Here is a 15,507-nt window from a genome sequence, read left to right as displayed (position 1 = left end):
CTAGACACGGTAGCTTAGAGTGGAATTCAGGCTGTTTGCTTGTGGCCCTTGAAGCTTGATTTTCTCAGAGGCAACAGAGGGGGATGTGGCATATGTTCAAGTTCAGAAGCTGGAAAGGAAACAGTTTAACACAATGAATAAACCTTAACTACAAATACAGCACTTCACACAATGATGTAATGAGAAAGTAAACATGGCTCTTTCATAAACACCACAGCCTGGATAGCATTCTTTGAGACTTTTTAATATTCAGAAGATTAAGGACGTATAAAAAAGAATCATTCAGCAGTAAAAAAAAGAAGGAATTCTTAGGCATTATGAGCAAAACATCACTAGTGTCTGTTACCAGCAAGAGTGTGTCAGGTCATTATCATTTGAATACTGAAATGTTACTTCTCGCACCAAATGGGACTTCTAGATACACATACAATTCAATCACCTCAGTGACAAGTGTTCTGGACAAAATACAATCCTATAAAATTCTTAAGTATAACTTAATCAAGATTAAGCACCTCTGCAAGGTGCATGCAGTATGCAAAACACATTTTGAAGTAAGTTCTAGGAGTCTCTGATTTATATAAGGGGAAACAAAAAGTTAGTCCATCTTTCTCTTTTTTCCTTTAGCAGGAGTTTTGGAGGTATGTTCATCTTCAGCATTTGGTTCCCAGAGTGCGTTTCTTACAAATCTAGAAGCAGCGCCTTTATCAAGTTTGGAAGCCTTTTTCTTGTCTGCTATTTCTTTGACCTTGTTCATGTATGTTCTTATTCTCTCCTAGGAAGAAGGGGGGGTGGGGGTGGGGAGAAAAAATAAGTAGTATATTTCACACCATTCTCCCAAGATTGCTGCTAAAATAACAGTAAGTAGAAGCTCTCCACACTGTACATTTCTATAACTATAATACCTAGAAAACCAGCATCATTTGAATATATATACCAGGCTCTTTGCAAACTTGAGTTTTCCCCTTTAGCAAGTTTTCCATCACAGGCACCTACCATACTAATATCTGTGTGACATCCACTGTCATAGGAACATGAAGTTCTACAGAGATGAAGACTTTGCATCTAATTTACAGTGAGCTGAGAATTGTTCTTGCAAGCAAAGTCAGAAAACAAAATACTGAACTCAATTTAGAGTTTGGCCTACATAAAGAGGGCAAAATAATATTTAAATATTTGACATATTTATAGATGAATTATACTGCCTGACTACTGTCTACAACAAAACCCACAACCAAACAAATCAAAAAAACCTTCAGCACATCCAAGTAAAACCAAAAAGCATCTTACACAAAACCAAGCATTACACATGCAACTACACAGAAGTCTTATGGTTAAGATCCTGAAATGGTCAAGGGAGCCTATCAATTTAAGGCAGCCTGATGAATTTCCAGCTGTACCGTAAGTTCCTTTATGACCATAAATAACAAACTCTGTTTCCACTGCCATTCCACAAAGCAAGGAGATACTTTCTTGCCATCTTAGCCTACCATAGTCATTTGGTATCTAAGGTTCTTTTTGAACAAAGCATGGCTTGGATTGATGTAACATACACAGAAGTTTGGTTGATAGATTTCATGTCTACATATTTAGCCTAATATGGCCTTCAACTCTAGGGCCTTTAGGTGTTACTGTAATACAAAAACCAGTAACATATATATATATATATATGCGCACACATATATATAGCATTCTACTCAATAGCTGAATTATAAATGTGGATTAACAGAACATTTCTGGATACTGCTAACTAAATAAATGTTGATGTTATGTAACCCACAATTTATCACACAGCCATTGACAGCTCTTTGAATCTGGAACAAAAGTTACAAGACCTACACTATGGGACTTATTTTCAGTTCTTCAGTGACCATTATAAGCAACTGATTTGACAAAAAGTTGGATGCTCTTGCTGTTCAAAAACATAGCTTTAATGAGGAGAGCTTTACAGGGTCTGAAAACATGATAGACTGTAATATTTCTTTGGTGCCTGAGATGGCTAATGAGAACAGATGGCAAACCTACGTATATCAGCATGGGAAAAAGGAGCTGACAAATGTCAACGTGACAAAAGAAATGAACTCTGATCACTTGAATGTGAGTTTTAATACAGGTTGAAGCCCTGTGTATTCCCTGTATGTACACAAGAAGAGCAATTCTAAAAACAAAACAATTGTGATATAAGTCTTTTTTTTATTCCCTTTCAACATGAATAAGAGTATCACAGTGCTCTTGGAAGGAAGGAATGTGCATTCATTCACCTCGATACTTGTAAAAGGAAAAGAGAACTGGATAAGAACCCAGACTATGATGATTCCCTCATTCTTCAGAGTTTAAATGACTGGCAATTGTGAAGTAAAATACCAGCAAAAAATATCCACAGCAGAAGAGATAAAATTTATTATTTAGCATTGCTAAATTAACACAATATTCAGACACTATATAATGTAGGAGGAACAAGAAACTGACTGAAAGCTCATGAAATATTAACTGATTCATTTTTAATAAGATACAGTCTAGACTACTGAAAAGCTCACAAAATTAAAAATAGAAGTATTCTTGTTATTCAGGCTAGCTTTCCACATTTTTCAGTCCTATCTTCCGTTCTACTGGTTATGTAAGTATTACATTATAAGCTAAGTATTTTATGATTGCCCAGACTTAATATTTTCATTTATATAGGAATTAAAGTGGATAGCTATAAGTTTTGATTGGTATTTTTTCTTTAGGCTAAATTATTTGATTTTTTAAGTCAGCAGAATTTTCAAGATAGCCAGCCTTCTATACTGTAGTCGTGCATCTAAATGGAATATAAAGACAAACCTAGAAGATTTATTATAGGTTGTAAATATGTCACTAATGCAGAATTACTGGACAATACACATACAACTGGTGCCAAAAAAGCTTTTAGCTTTGTTGCTGAACTGGATTCTTTACTGCTGAGAAAATGAATTAATGGAGGACTTGGAAAGGGGAGGGGGGCTCTTTCCCGTCTTCACTAGTAAATCAACCACACTATACTTTTAGAGTCATACAAAAGTAAGAAAAGGCAGCCTCAGAGATTAACATGATTCCAAGTATTTATAAGAAAAAAATGCCATAGTGGAAGTTATAAATTATTATCAGATATGTAACATCTTTCCATTTAACAGATACAAGTGAAAAGCTGCTCTGTTCAGAATCCAATTCTCAAACAAAGGTGGAGAAAAGAAAAGGTAAGATGACATCATTCATCTTCTTGTTCTTTTCTAATTTCAGCAGGCTCTACAATTTTCTTTGCTTTAAACAGTACTGTTTGGAACTACAAATACAACTTTTTTAATTTAGGGAGCCCAGCAGGGCATATGAACATTACACAACACCATGTACCATATCCATATTATTATGGCAACATACCAATTTTAAATGTAGACAGAAACATTATTTTATTTCTAAATGAGTTAACTGTCCTGGGCAAGTAAGATACTGCGCTGCGTGAAGTGTAAGAATCTTAGAATCTTACCAGTTCTTGTTTCACGGGATGTTCCTTTGGATTGATTCCCTGAGTAGCCAAGTATACTACAAGAAAAATACATGTTTTTTTGAAACTGAAGGCTGTCATAACTACAGACCCAATCAATCAGTCACACAGGAAAACTGTACTTTCCACATAAAACCATTAATAAGAACTGAAGTTAACTGTGTTGTTAAGTATCTGACGAACTATTATCATCAAGTATTGCAGCTAAAAAAAAATAATAAAATCTAACATGGTTAAACCTGCTGTCCTTAAAAGGGCAGGAAAGGTTGCCACAAAAAGCCCAGAAAGAAACATCCTAATGCATGTCCAAAGTCAGCTTTTGTAAATACCTATTTTTGATTTGGAGTTTGGACATCATTTACCCTACAGATGGCAATGATTTGGGTCCTCACAGTAATTACAAGTTTCTGATTATTTGCTATGAAATATGATTATTTAATGTTTGCAGCTGTCTAGAAGGTGTTCAAATGGCAATCATAAACACTACTTTTTCCTCCTACCACATACTTACCCCAGAACATTGAATTTAATGTGTACACCGAAACCAAATCCAGCTTTGCTTGCTCAAGAGGCTCTAACTAGAATGAAAAAAAACCACACACTTTTGCACATTTTTAACAAGATATGCACAATTTTAGTAATATGCACATTTTATAATTGTGAATGCATTCATAACAAACCCACACTAAATGAGCACATTTCTGTACCACCAGTTCACCGAGACCATATCTATGCCTATTTCCATGCCATCACAGAACCGTTCTTTCCTCTGCAAGTATTCATGTCGTTTTCCCAGTCTGATGTTAAATGCCAGTCCCATATGGCTGAAAACACAAAAATCTCTTGGTACATAGCTCTTTGACTACAGTTGCCATAGTCAGAACTAAATCCCTGCTTTTCCACAGAAACGTAATTCAAAATAGTTGTTGCTATCAATGGAATAAAAATAAATAAATAAAGTCTTAAGGTTGCTGAAGCCCATATGTGAATATATTATGCTATAGAGAATCAATGAACATTAACATAACAGTACACATGGTAGACTGTGTTCAACGCATGCTGGAATACTTAGGGCTGTAAAGCAAAGGAAGAATAAAGGTAATGAGGGGTTTTTTTTCCTTGACTGTCAGAGTCAATTTATTATTTTAGTTCTATAGGATTTCCAGAAACTCTGATAACACCATTGTACAGCTCACTAGTTCTAACATGGATACTGTCAAAAGATCAGTGTTGTCAAGGCTGTTTTCTTCATAATTTATTTGTGTTAGAAATCCTCAGAGGATAAAGAAGTTCCCCCATGTGCTAGCTTTTTCTTGCCCTACAGAAAGAAATTACATGTTAGGCTTTAAATGTTAAAAGATAGAGAGGCTTGTATGAAGTCTTTGGGCAGTACCTTGCTCTGTCTTTATGTCCCGAAAAAAAACCACGTTGTACAGACTTGCACTTATAACATAGCTAGAGGAGACAGCTCAGTTTTTCAAACATCAGGTTCTGCAAGTCCAGACTTCTAGAATCAGATCAATTCTCACTGTTGTCAATCCACCTCTACATCCTTCTGGGTATACCATGTTCCGTTAAGTTTGTTGTGAAAAGGAAAAAAAACATGAATGACCTCTCTGTTATGAAAGGCATTCAGTGTGCATTTTAAGGAAGGCCAGGAATAAGCCAGAATGTCCTCCACCTAATGACTCATTGGTAAGATCATCACTTTTCAGCTTGGAGCAGCATATATTGCTTTGTTTCCTTTGTAAGACCATCTGGATATCTTAGAAACGTAAGAATTTCAAATATTAGGTATCAAGGGTAGGAAGCGTCATATTTTTTATTTCTGTGTGGCTGCTAGCCTAACAGACCCTTTTATTTCAGTTTGGGTTCCCAAGTGTTCTTGTATTAATAACAAAAAGGTTGTCAAAGGGAAAATTATTTACCTTTTGGAGAAGCTCACTCCTGGAAACTGACATCATTGTCTTCAGCATCTCATCTACAGAACCAAGAGATTTTTCAAATGCTGCAAGATAATCATGAATTTCAGTGGGGTAGTCTTCCGTATTAGTATCATCTTCTGACATTTCCATCTGGAAAGAGGAAACAACCTCATAATCCTTTTCATTAAGTCTCTATGGAGTCAAAAGACTGTATTTTACAATACAAAGCATTAGCATTAATTCATTAAACATTATAAGAAATGCCTACTTCTGAAGAGTTCTAGCAGGTAATGTCAATAGTGACATAGTTAAAGGTCGTATAATTTCAGGGGTATCTCGTAACTGCTGTGCAAAATGGCATGAAGGAGCATTACAAATGACACGACTGTAGTACCTATTCTTGTAAGAGTCCCAAAACAGTATTTAGCTTTTACAGTCTGTGATAGAAAGAAATTATTTGCTTGTTTAAAAGAACTGCTCCATAAATCACTGTATATAAAGAGCTACACCAAGCAACAGGGAGGACACTAAAAAAAATCCAAACAAAAAAAAAAACCAAACCAAACAGGAATATGGCTTCAGCCTGTCATAGGAACAGGCATTACTTCAGTTTTAAAGCGGTTATGCAGCACCAGTTATGTCAGGGTCAGTTACATCTTCCAATGCTAAATTTAGGAGTTGGTCCAAGAAATTCTTCTTGTGAACGCTGTATCCAGTTTTCTGAATTCTCTATGGGGTATTCTAATCTGTGATACAACTCTACCAGTAACAAAGCAGAGCTGATTTGGCCATTGCAAAATACTCTGGAAATCTTGCAGACACGGCTATGTACAGCAACTGTGAGATAAGCAAAGAGGAAAATTTTATTCACCAAAAGGGTTGTCAGGCATTGGAACAGGCTGCCTGGGGAAGCAGTTGATACCTGGAGGTATTTAAAAGACAGTGTAGATGTGACACTTAGGGACATGGTTTAGCAGCGGACGTGGCAGCACCAGGTTAACAGCTGGACTCGATCTTTAAAGTCTCTTCCAGCCTAAACGATTTAAGATTTTACAATTCTATGTGAAAAATCCCAAAGCACTCCTTTTTTGATCCCAGCATTCATGGTTACATGGCATGGCTACTGCTGAGCCACCTGGCTGCTGGCTTACAATCAATACCTTTAATTCTTCTCAAATAAAAAATCACATATTATCTTGGGGAGTTAATGCTACTTAAAGCTACGTTATTTTCTACAACTTCTACTGATTGAGCAACAAGTTTTGGAATGTTATAAGGAAAGAAGAAAAGAAATATATAATTTTCCTGCCCATTTGATGAGCTGCATCATGAACAGTGGGGCCACCTGGATCACTGCAGTCCTTCCTACTTAGGATCAGTGTAATAATCCCACTACCCAGCCACTGAGTACAGAGAGTGGGAACATAAATTAGATAAAGCGCAGTTTCTCCATAAACACCAAGCCACACAGTCACTGCAAACAGCAAGGAAACAGCAACCAGCTGTCACATCACTGGCATTTGTTTTAGGTAACGATTTGATCTTTCCCTTTTCCTGGCAAGAGCATGGTACATGTGAGAGACGTTTCTTTTTATTTATATTGTCTCCTGGAGGTCAAACAGAAGGAGGATTGGGAGGAAAAACAGTGTGGAGCTACTCAAGCTTGTCTGCAACTCCAGTTTTAACCGCACCAGTGTGATTCCAGAAATATGATTGGCCAGTTAACAAGTCCAGTTTCACTGCTGTTGTTTGCATAGTTAAGAATTATAATCCTACTCAGCTGCATGACTTTTCATCCCGGACAGAGCTGCTTTTCAGACTGGGTACAGAATCACAATCCTAACCATGACATGTTGAAGGTCCCCTCCCTACTCCCTTCTCAGGCTGATCAAAAGAATCCAGAAACCATGTTCGCTGTTCACTTTTAGTCATATAATACAGCATAAAAAAATACTCAAAGCTACAGAAGAAACTAGATTTTCCCAGCTGTTAATACAGTTAAGCTTGGTTAGAAGGTGTCTGTCAATACACATTTACTACACATACAGGAAGAGAGGTGTAATCCAGTCCAACAATCTTCTACAGAGCTTACCATCACTACAATACGTTATCTACTATGGTCTTAATTTGATAGACAGATATGAACATAGTGATAAATTCCAACTCTTCTCTCTCCCTTTATCAGGGCATCCAGCAGCAGCAGCAACTGCAGGAATAAAAAACCAGCAACAAAAACCAGTTGCAGTAATGTGTTATCAATTAAAACTAATTTAAGCTACTTTACAGCAGTTGCAAGGATAAACAGTCACTAGAGCATATATGATATTCTTTCCAATATTCCAAGCTAGACTTAAAGAATGAAACAGAGAAAGAATACGAAGATAGAAGGAAAGATAAGAGATACAGTCCAAAAGATATTTTTTCTATGATTGCTGTCTCATGAAAGAGAATTTTGACACTATCAATTAGCAAGGAAAGCCGGGGGAGGGGGACAGAAATACATCAGCCCTCAGTTAAACAAGGCTGTACATCAGCCTGTGTACATCACCCTTCGTTGATAAGTCCGCTCCTTCCGCCCAGGGAGAGGGAAGAATCTGTTGAACTTGTGTTTTCTTTTCATTTCAACAGGAACTAGTAAGTTCCTACTCCTGCTGAGTAGGGACCTCTCTCTTTTCATCAGGCTGTTGTTTCAGCATTACTAATCTCTAAGCAGGATATGTTACAGTGTTGGCGCATGCCAATAATAAGGCAGCAGTCAACAGCCTAAAATAGTTTTGCTAATATTAAATCAACAAGAGAAAACTTACACTACATTACAAAAAGCATACGCTGGAAACACTGCAAAATTTTTTCTGCCAAAATCAACACAAAGACTGCACAGTTGCACCTGCAGAATGACAAAGCCAAGGATGGAACTAAGACCACATCAGTGATTCTCTAAACATACCTAAAGGCTATACTGCCCTCAATAGTTATGTTTCAGTTATTAAACCACAAAGAAAATTTTCCTCAAAGTTTTACAAGTGTTCCTCTCTATATATTTTGAACATACAGAAATTTAACTCAGTTCCTGGAGTCAATGCTTACTGCACAGGTCTTCTCTTGTTGAATTTGCTGATTTTCAGTGAAATTTTATCTGGCACAGAGATCCTGCTTAAAAAAATTAAGGACAGTAAAAATATTCAGATAAGAGAAATGATGATGAAAATATTTGCTAAGTAAGTATGTGAATAATGGGGAACTCTAAGGGAAATAAGGATAAGGCAGCATTTTCATTATTAAGTAATAACACCTGTAACTGAGAACACATAATCTGTGGTTGTGTGCATGATGATAATACTTCGTAAGAGCTTTAATTCTGAGAATGCACAGGAAAGTTCACAACCCATAAACATAAAATAGGAGAGAAAAGGCCTACTTTGATTAAGGACACAAAGCAAATAAATAGCAATGAAAAATGTGGTATGACTTCACAACATCAATCTACTAGAAACAACTTTCCCTTTTAACCTTGAACATCAAAAACTGCCATGTAGTTTCTGAGAAAACAGCATAAAAAAGAAATATATTTGAGGAAGAAAAGAACTTTAAATAAGTAAACCATTTTCATGAGAAAACTTACTCGCTGCATTTAAGTCCAATCAAAAATTGTCTTACGAGCTTTCACAGGTGAAAAATTTCTGAATATTCTAAAAATTTCTGAATAAATTCTCATCTACATAACATGACTACATTCGTGTAAACTTCTACTTAGACAACACAGTATAAACCACAGCAAGTAATACACTCAACCTGCAAAAAGGGAAGGGAAGAAAATATCAGAGATGATGAGCCACAGAAAAGACACAAATATGAAAAGGAGAAAGCAAGAGAAAATACATGATCTTCTGCAGATGGTATAAAGACTAAATGGGTGACAAACAGAAGCAGTTTACTGTAGTGCTAATGTGGCTATTGATCTAAGATCAGACTGAGTTAAATGCAGTATTAAGGAAGTTTAAATAAAAACAAAATACAGATGATTGTGCACAATACAACTAGCAAAATCGTCTATCTTCCCATTTATCTTCCAGGAGAATGACAAGAAGAGCTCTGCAGACTCCTTTCAAGAAAAGCACACCCATGACTGGCATAGAAAGGTGAGAAAATGAAAAAGGGAAACTGCAGACAATTTGCTGGTGGCTTTTATGAATAATCTTTGAATATATCTGGTGCTTTAACACAAGCCTTAGAAAGTAATTGCCAGCTGGCTTAAAAAGCAAAACCACACCTCCCTTCCTGCCCACCTCCACAGCAAAACTGAATTTGTCATACTGACAGATACAAACTCTAATTAGGCCCTGGGTACCTCTACAAGAGATTTTGCTGAAGATGCATGGTGAAAGTAACAGGAGCTACATGCATATATCAACATGGCAATTGGAAAAACCCCAAAAGACAGAATTAAAAAATGCTCCGTGTTAGCATCATGCACATGGTTTTCAACTGGAATTATATCTGCAAGTTCAGCATAAACATGGTGTATTTGTAATATTCTGTAACATGCACAGAGAAGACAAAAGCAATTTAGCAACCATTCTGCTTAATATTGCAACTCACTTCACACTTCATTTTAATTCTTACCTATTTCTTAAAACACTAGAAGACCTTGTCTTCATACTAAGCTCAGATCTTTCAGTTTTTCAGATTATTCACCTAACAAAAGTCAGTTCAGACTTTCCTTCTTTTCATGGATATTTACATATTATATGGAGAAACCCAAAACAAACCCAACACCTTTTGGTCAGGGCATATAAAAAAGCTCTCCAATTCAAAACAAATGCATTAGCAGCATCAGTATCACAAACCATCTCTGTCACTCCTAAAAACTGACACTGTCCTCTCTCTCATTGAGTTCTGACTCACAAACCTGCAGTGGATGTGGCTGATGCACAAGTGCAGCAGTGATGTCCCTTCTGCTCAAACGCTGTAGTTCACTGCTGTGGCTGTAGGAGAACGGAGCAACAAGCATCTTAAGTTTAAAGCTACAAGTGATCACAACTAAGTTCTTTGATCACAAACCTCTTTTGGGCACAGAAATCCACTTTATTTCAATGTCTGCAAAGCTCTTAAGTACGACAGGCTCTAAGCTGTGACAGACACTGCTCAGCATTATTGCTGCATAATAAATAATTAGTTGCCTGCTAGTCGTCACTGTGTTCACAGATCTGTTTTGCTACTACCGCCTTTCAAGCCAGCATGGGGCAGCTGGAGAGCAGATCCAAGTACAATTAGTCAGAGCACTCTTGCAATGCCAACTCGCAATCTTGTTCGCCAGAAAGATTTCCATTGCAGAAGTAATTAAGCCTACCATGAAATATGAAGTACGCATCAACAGGCTTATCTTGATCCCCTAAAAATATCCCAACTCAACCCACAGTAGTTACCCAATGCACAATTTGTACTATATTACAAACGGGCAACAGCCGAGCAATCATTTTTAACCCTGCCTTCAAAGCTGGGCTCGAGTCAGCATTCCAGTATGCACAGAAGAACCCTACAGAACAGCTCACAGCCATCAGGCTCTTGCTGATGCCACTGAGATAAAGTCTCTCGAGCCTCAAAGGATTTGCAAAGTTTATTCTTATCTGTCTTTAAAAAATATTCAAATTTAAAGGGAGGGAATAATACTTCTAAGGCTCACTTACACTTCAGCCCATGGTAGGTATCACAAGAGAAAACAGGTATCTCAACTTGGATTAAACAACCCATATTCACTACGGCCCCATCTATATCCACACCAACTTTGATGTAAACCTTCAGCTTGATCTGCATGATTCATAAAACATTTTTACTCTCTGTAATCAGCTGTCCTAAATTCCACATTTTGATGACACAGTTGTTTCCTCTTCTGAACAAATCAAATATACCCAGGCTCTCATTCCGCTCCAACCCATCAGTACACCCATCAGTAAATACAACAATGAAACCAGCCTTCTTTAGGTATGTCCAGAAGACTTCTCAGTGAGAGGTTTTCATAAAAGCTCTCACACTCAGACTATGCTACCACAGCTCAGTTCATGACTGGGGCTTTAAAGTGATGTTAAATTTATACATCTAAACTGGTCTTTAAAACATACACTTTTGGTTACACTGAACCTAGCAAGAACTTCTCATACAGCAAAATACTGTCTCCTTGTACAAAACATTTTACACACAGAGGGCTTTTGTTTGTGAAACCAATCAGTCCTGAATACTTCTACCAAATTTGCAGCTAACAGGAAATAACCTGTCTCCAGTCGATAGTTGCTGTATACTCTAAACCATGGAGTTTACTACATCTTCTAAAATTTGCTGCCACACTCCACTGGTATCAGGAGCATGAACATCCAGAATTAAAGCCAAGGAGCTTAAAAATCCTTTTGAACTGCTGACCTCCTTTCTTTCCTTTAGCCACTAGTTCCACAAGGCATGAAAAAGTACTTGCTTTCATCAGAATTCAATTTCCTGTATTTGTACTTCATGCAGTACCTTTCTCTACTGTTTAGAATAGTGACCCAAATCTCTTTTTGGCAGTTCATTATTTAACTGTGCTAACAAGACTCTGTTCAACTGTTAGAAGCATATTTAGCCATTTTTGATTGAACATAATGCAGTAACTGTGGGCTGTTGTGTTCTGAGCATTATGTTCTAAGCATCAATCTTATTTTCCCTGTTTTTTTCCTGCATCAATCTTTTCTACCCATCCCCTAAATAGAATTTAAGGGCTGATAACTTGACAAAAAGAAGACCAACTACTATCAGCAAAGAAAAGGGATGTGTGAAATCACAGAAGTGAGGGAGTAATAGGGAAATCTCATTTGGGGACATGGAGTTTTCACAGGGATTGAAATTGATGAAATAAAACATTGTAGGATGGAGAACAGAGACATACTCTAGCCTGGCACAGGAAGAGAGGGCATGGCAATAACCACAGCCTGACAAGGAAGGGAGAAAAAAGAACCAGCATAGAGGAAGCCAGGAAAAGGGAACCCAGAGCATCATGCATAGGGAACACTGCCTGCATGAAGAGGTAACTAAATGTGGTGTGTATCCCGAGGCCCAGCAGAATGCCTCATAGCAAGCTCGCAGGAAGAATGGAGAAAAGCAAATAGTTATAGTGAACAGAGAGCTCAGACAAAGGTAATAAAGTCCACAACCTCAAAGCTTTCATAGTCTGTTATCACATCCCCTTGGCATCATCTCTAAAGTTAACAATGTCAAGCTTCATTCTCGTTGTTATCCCTCAGTCAGTCACATTTGATTATTCTTTCTGTGCTGCCTCTTCCAGCTCTGATTCTGCAACACCCATCTGGAGCTGTGGTGACCAACACCATTTCAGTGCACTGTTTATTTATTTAAAGAAATTTATGTTTTTCACAGTTCACCATTCCATATACACTCTACAGTTTTCTACTGCTGCCATTAAAAACAAACAATCTTTACTAAATGCAGGCACTTCATATGAAAAGCAGACCAACTGCGTACAGATGAAGAATTTATTATAAAAATCTTAAGCCACTTCAAAGAGAAATGTGCTTATCAGAAAGGTCTGCATAGATTCTGCACCATATTTCTGATGGGAAGCTTAAGAATTCTAACAATCACTTTCAAGTTTCTCACATTGTGGGGTATAGCCTTGTGTTCAGTGCTTTCTGATTTCTTTAGCAAGGGTCATACTTGCTACCACAGGATAAACCACAGGATCAGCAATATCCAAGTATTTTAGATTGGAAGTAATGTTCTATATTTTTTAAAACAAGAAATGTGTCAGACACCTTTCAATTTTTATTTATTTTACACAGAACCATAGAATTTTGGGTTGGAAGGGACCTTAAAGACCATCTAGCTCCAACCCCCCGCCATGGGCAGGGACACCTGCCACCAGCCCAGGTTGCTCCCAGCCCCGTCCAGCCTGGCCTTGGACACTGCCAGGGATGGGGCATCCACAGCTGCTCTGGGCAGCCTGTGCCAGCGCCTCACCATCCTCACAGTGAAGAATTTCTTCCTTATATATAGTTTATATATAGTCTAAATGTATCCTCTTTCAATTTAAAGCCATTGCCCCTTGTCCTATCACTGCACTTGGAAAAAGTCCCTCTCCAACTTTCCTATAAGCCCCCTTTAGGTACTGGGAGGCTGCTATAAGGTCTCTCTAGAGCCTTTTCTTCTTTTGGCTGAACACCCCCAGCTCTCCCAGCCTGTCTTCACAGGAGAGGTGCTCCAGCCCTCGGACCACCTTTGTGGCCTCCTCTGGACTCGCTCCAACAGGTCTGTGTCCTTCTTCATTTGGGGGCCCCAGAGCTGAATGCAGTACTGCAGGTGGGGTCCCACCTGAGCGGAGCAGAGGGGCACGATCACCTCCCTTGCCACGCTGCTGGTGATGCTGCCCAGGATGTGGTTGTCTGGGCTGCAGGTGCACATTGCTGACTCATGTTGAGCTTCTGATCAACCAACACCTCAAGTCCTTCTCCTCAGGGCTGCTCTCAATCCATTCTCCACCCAGCCTGTATTTGTGCTTGGGACTGCCCTGACCCATGTGCAGGACCTTGCACTTGGCCTTGTTGAACTTCATGACAGTCACACTGACCCACCACTCAAACCTTCAAGGTCCCTCTGGATCAAGTCTTTCCTTTCTTCTTTGTCTCAAAAATGAGGCCTTCTAATTAGCATAATCTAAAGTTTAATTTGCAAGCCAAAGTCCCTTCTAAGTCGCTAGCAGTTTAAGCTTGCAGTCAGAAAGCTGTAACAAAGTGTAAGGAAGGGGACATCTTCACTTTAGCAGCAACATGAGAAAACCGCAATGTGATACGCTTTATTACAAAGTACTTGAGCTTTGTAAATTGAAGTATCACGTCACTTTCCGTTATGGGAAGAGAGTGCTGCTGAACTATTTTAACCATAGCCTGTACATGCAAACTATACGTATCTTCTCTTTGAAAAAAACACACTCTTCTTACAACAGTTACCAAGTCCTCAAGGCTCCCTGAGTTGCAACTCTAACTGACTTTTAATAGGAACATAACCATTTACTGCCTACAGCACAGCTTTGCTAGGTACAACCATCCTCCAGGCATGACTCCAGCTAAAAAGCCTATAGTGCATATTCTCTTTTTCATAGGTAACTAAACAAGTCATACTTTAAACCATGTTTACGCTCAGTAACAAACTCAGTACCGCACACAACTTGACCCCCAGTTCTGGGAGGTTATGTAGGGCTGTCCACACATTTGGGACGGTGACAACAAAACAATTTACACTGTTTAGCGCCGACTTACAGCTCCCCTGGAAGCCTAGTTTAGCTCTTAGGCCACACACAGGCTCCTGGATCACACGTGTACCAGGTGAAGTAAGGATTCATGCAGAGCAAGGCTTTCCCAATCGTTTATAACCAATATCTCCTGTCCTAACACCACTTTGTGAAAGACGAAAGGCATTACGGATCCCTTAGAGCCACGGTATAACGGGACTGGGGCACTGACCCGACTCCCCACACGCATTCGGGCACAGCGTCTCCTGCGGGGGGTGGATGTGGATGCACCCCCCGAAGACCCGCACAGGACCGCTGCTTATAGCTCAGCTCGGACACTTCCTTCTTCAAAAAGCCTGACCCTTCTTCGCCGACCTCACCTCCGCGGACCGAAAACCCCCAGGGCCGAGCCACCCCCACCCGCGAACGGCCATCGAGGCCCCTGATCCCCGACCACGCACTTCGCTCCTTTCAAACGCCTCAGGAAAACGCCTCACGCCACACGAAGCGCTCTGCCGGCCCGGGTAACGACTCCCACCCCACGGGCAGACCTGCCTCTCCCCGCCCGGGCCCGCCGCCGCCCCGAAGGCCGAGCCGTGGCGGCGGGGAAGGGAGAGAAGCAGGCAGGCCCGCCGCGGGGCGAGGAGCCCGGAGCCGCTCTTACCTCAGGGTGGCAGGCGGCCCGGCCCCGCGCGCGGGCGAGCGGCGAGGGGGCGGGGCTTCCCCCGGCGCGCAGCAGTGACGTCAGCGGCAGGGCCGTCGGGCGGGAGCGCGGCCGTCGCTGCGCAGGTCTGCGC

At 39.7% G+C, this 15,507-nt stretch overlaps 1 protein-coding gene across 4 annotated transcripts; it reads right to left on the bottom strand.

Annotated features, from left to right (window-relative positions):
* Positions 1-223: 223 nt before the first annotated feature.
* On the bottom strand, positions 224-15,507 carry C1D (C1D nuclear receptor corepressor). 4 transcript variants are annotated; one of them, XM_056343810.1, is made up of 5 exons: positions 15,375-15,507; positions 5,446-5,592; positions 4,029-4,095; positions 3,500-3,555; positions 224-772 (listed from the first exon to the last, which is right to left on the bottom strand). In XM_056343810.1, exons 2-5 carry the CDS (start codon positions 5,590-5,592, stop codon positions 596-598), a joined length of 447 nt encoding a protein of 148 aa, XP_056199785.1. In that variant the 5' UTR covers positions 15,375-15,507; the 3' UTR covers positions 224-595. The 4 variants fall into 4 exon arrangements, with proteins under 4 accessions (XP_056199785.1, XP_056199787.1, XP_056199786.1 ...); XM_056343812.1 differs by lacking the exon at positions 15,375-15,507 and adding an exon at positions 15,131-15,368; XM_056343811.1 differs by lacking the exon at positions 15,375-15,507 and adding an exon at positions 15,172-15,368.

This window comes from Falco biarmicus, chromosome 6 (assembly GCF_023638135.1).
Source record: "Falco biarmicus isolate bFalBia1 chromosome 6, bFalBia1.pri, whole genome shotgun sequence".
In the NCBI taxonomy this organism is placed as follows: domain Eukaryota; kingdom Metazoa; phylum Chordata; class Aves; order Falconiformes; family Falconidae; genus Falco; species Falco biarmicus.
The sequence above is the reverse complement of the archived record's forward strand: the minus strand, read 5'-3'. Positions and strand labels throughout refer to the sequence as shown.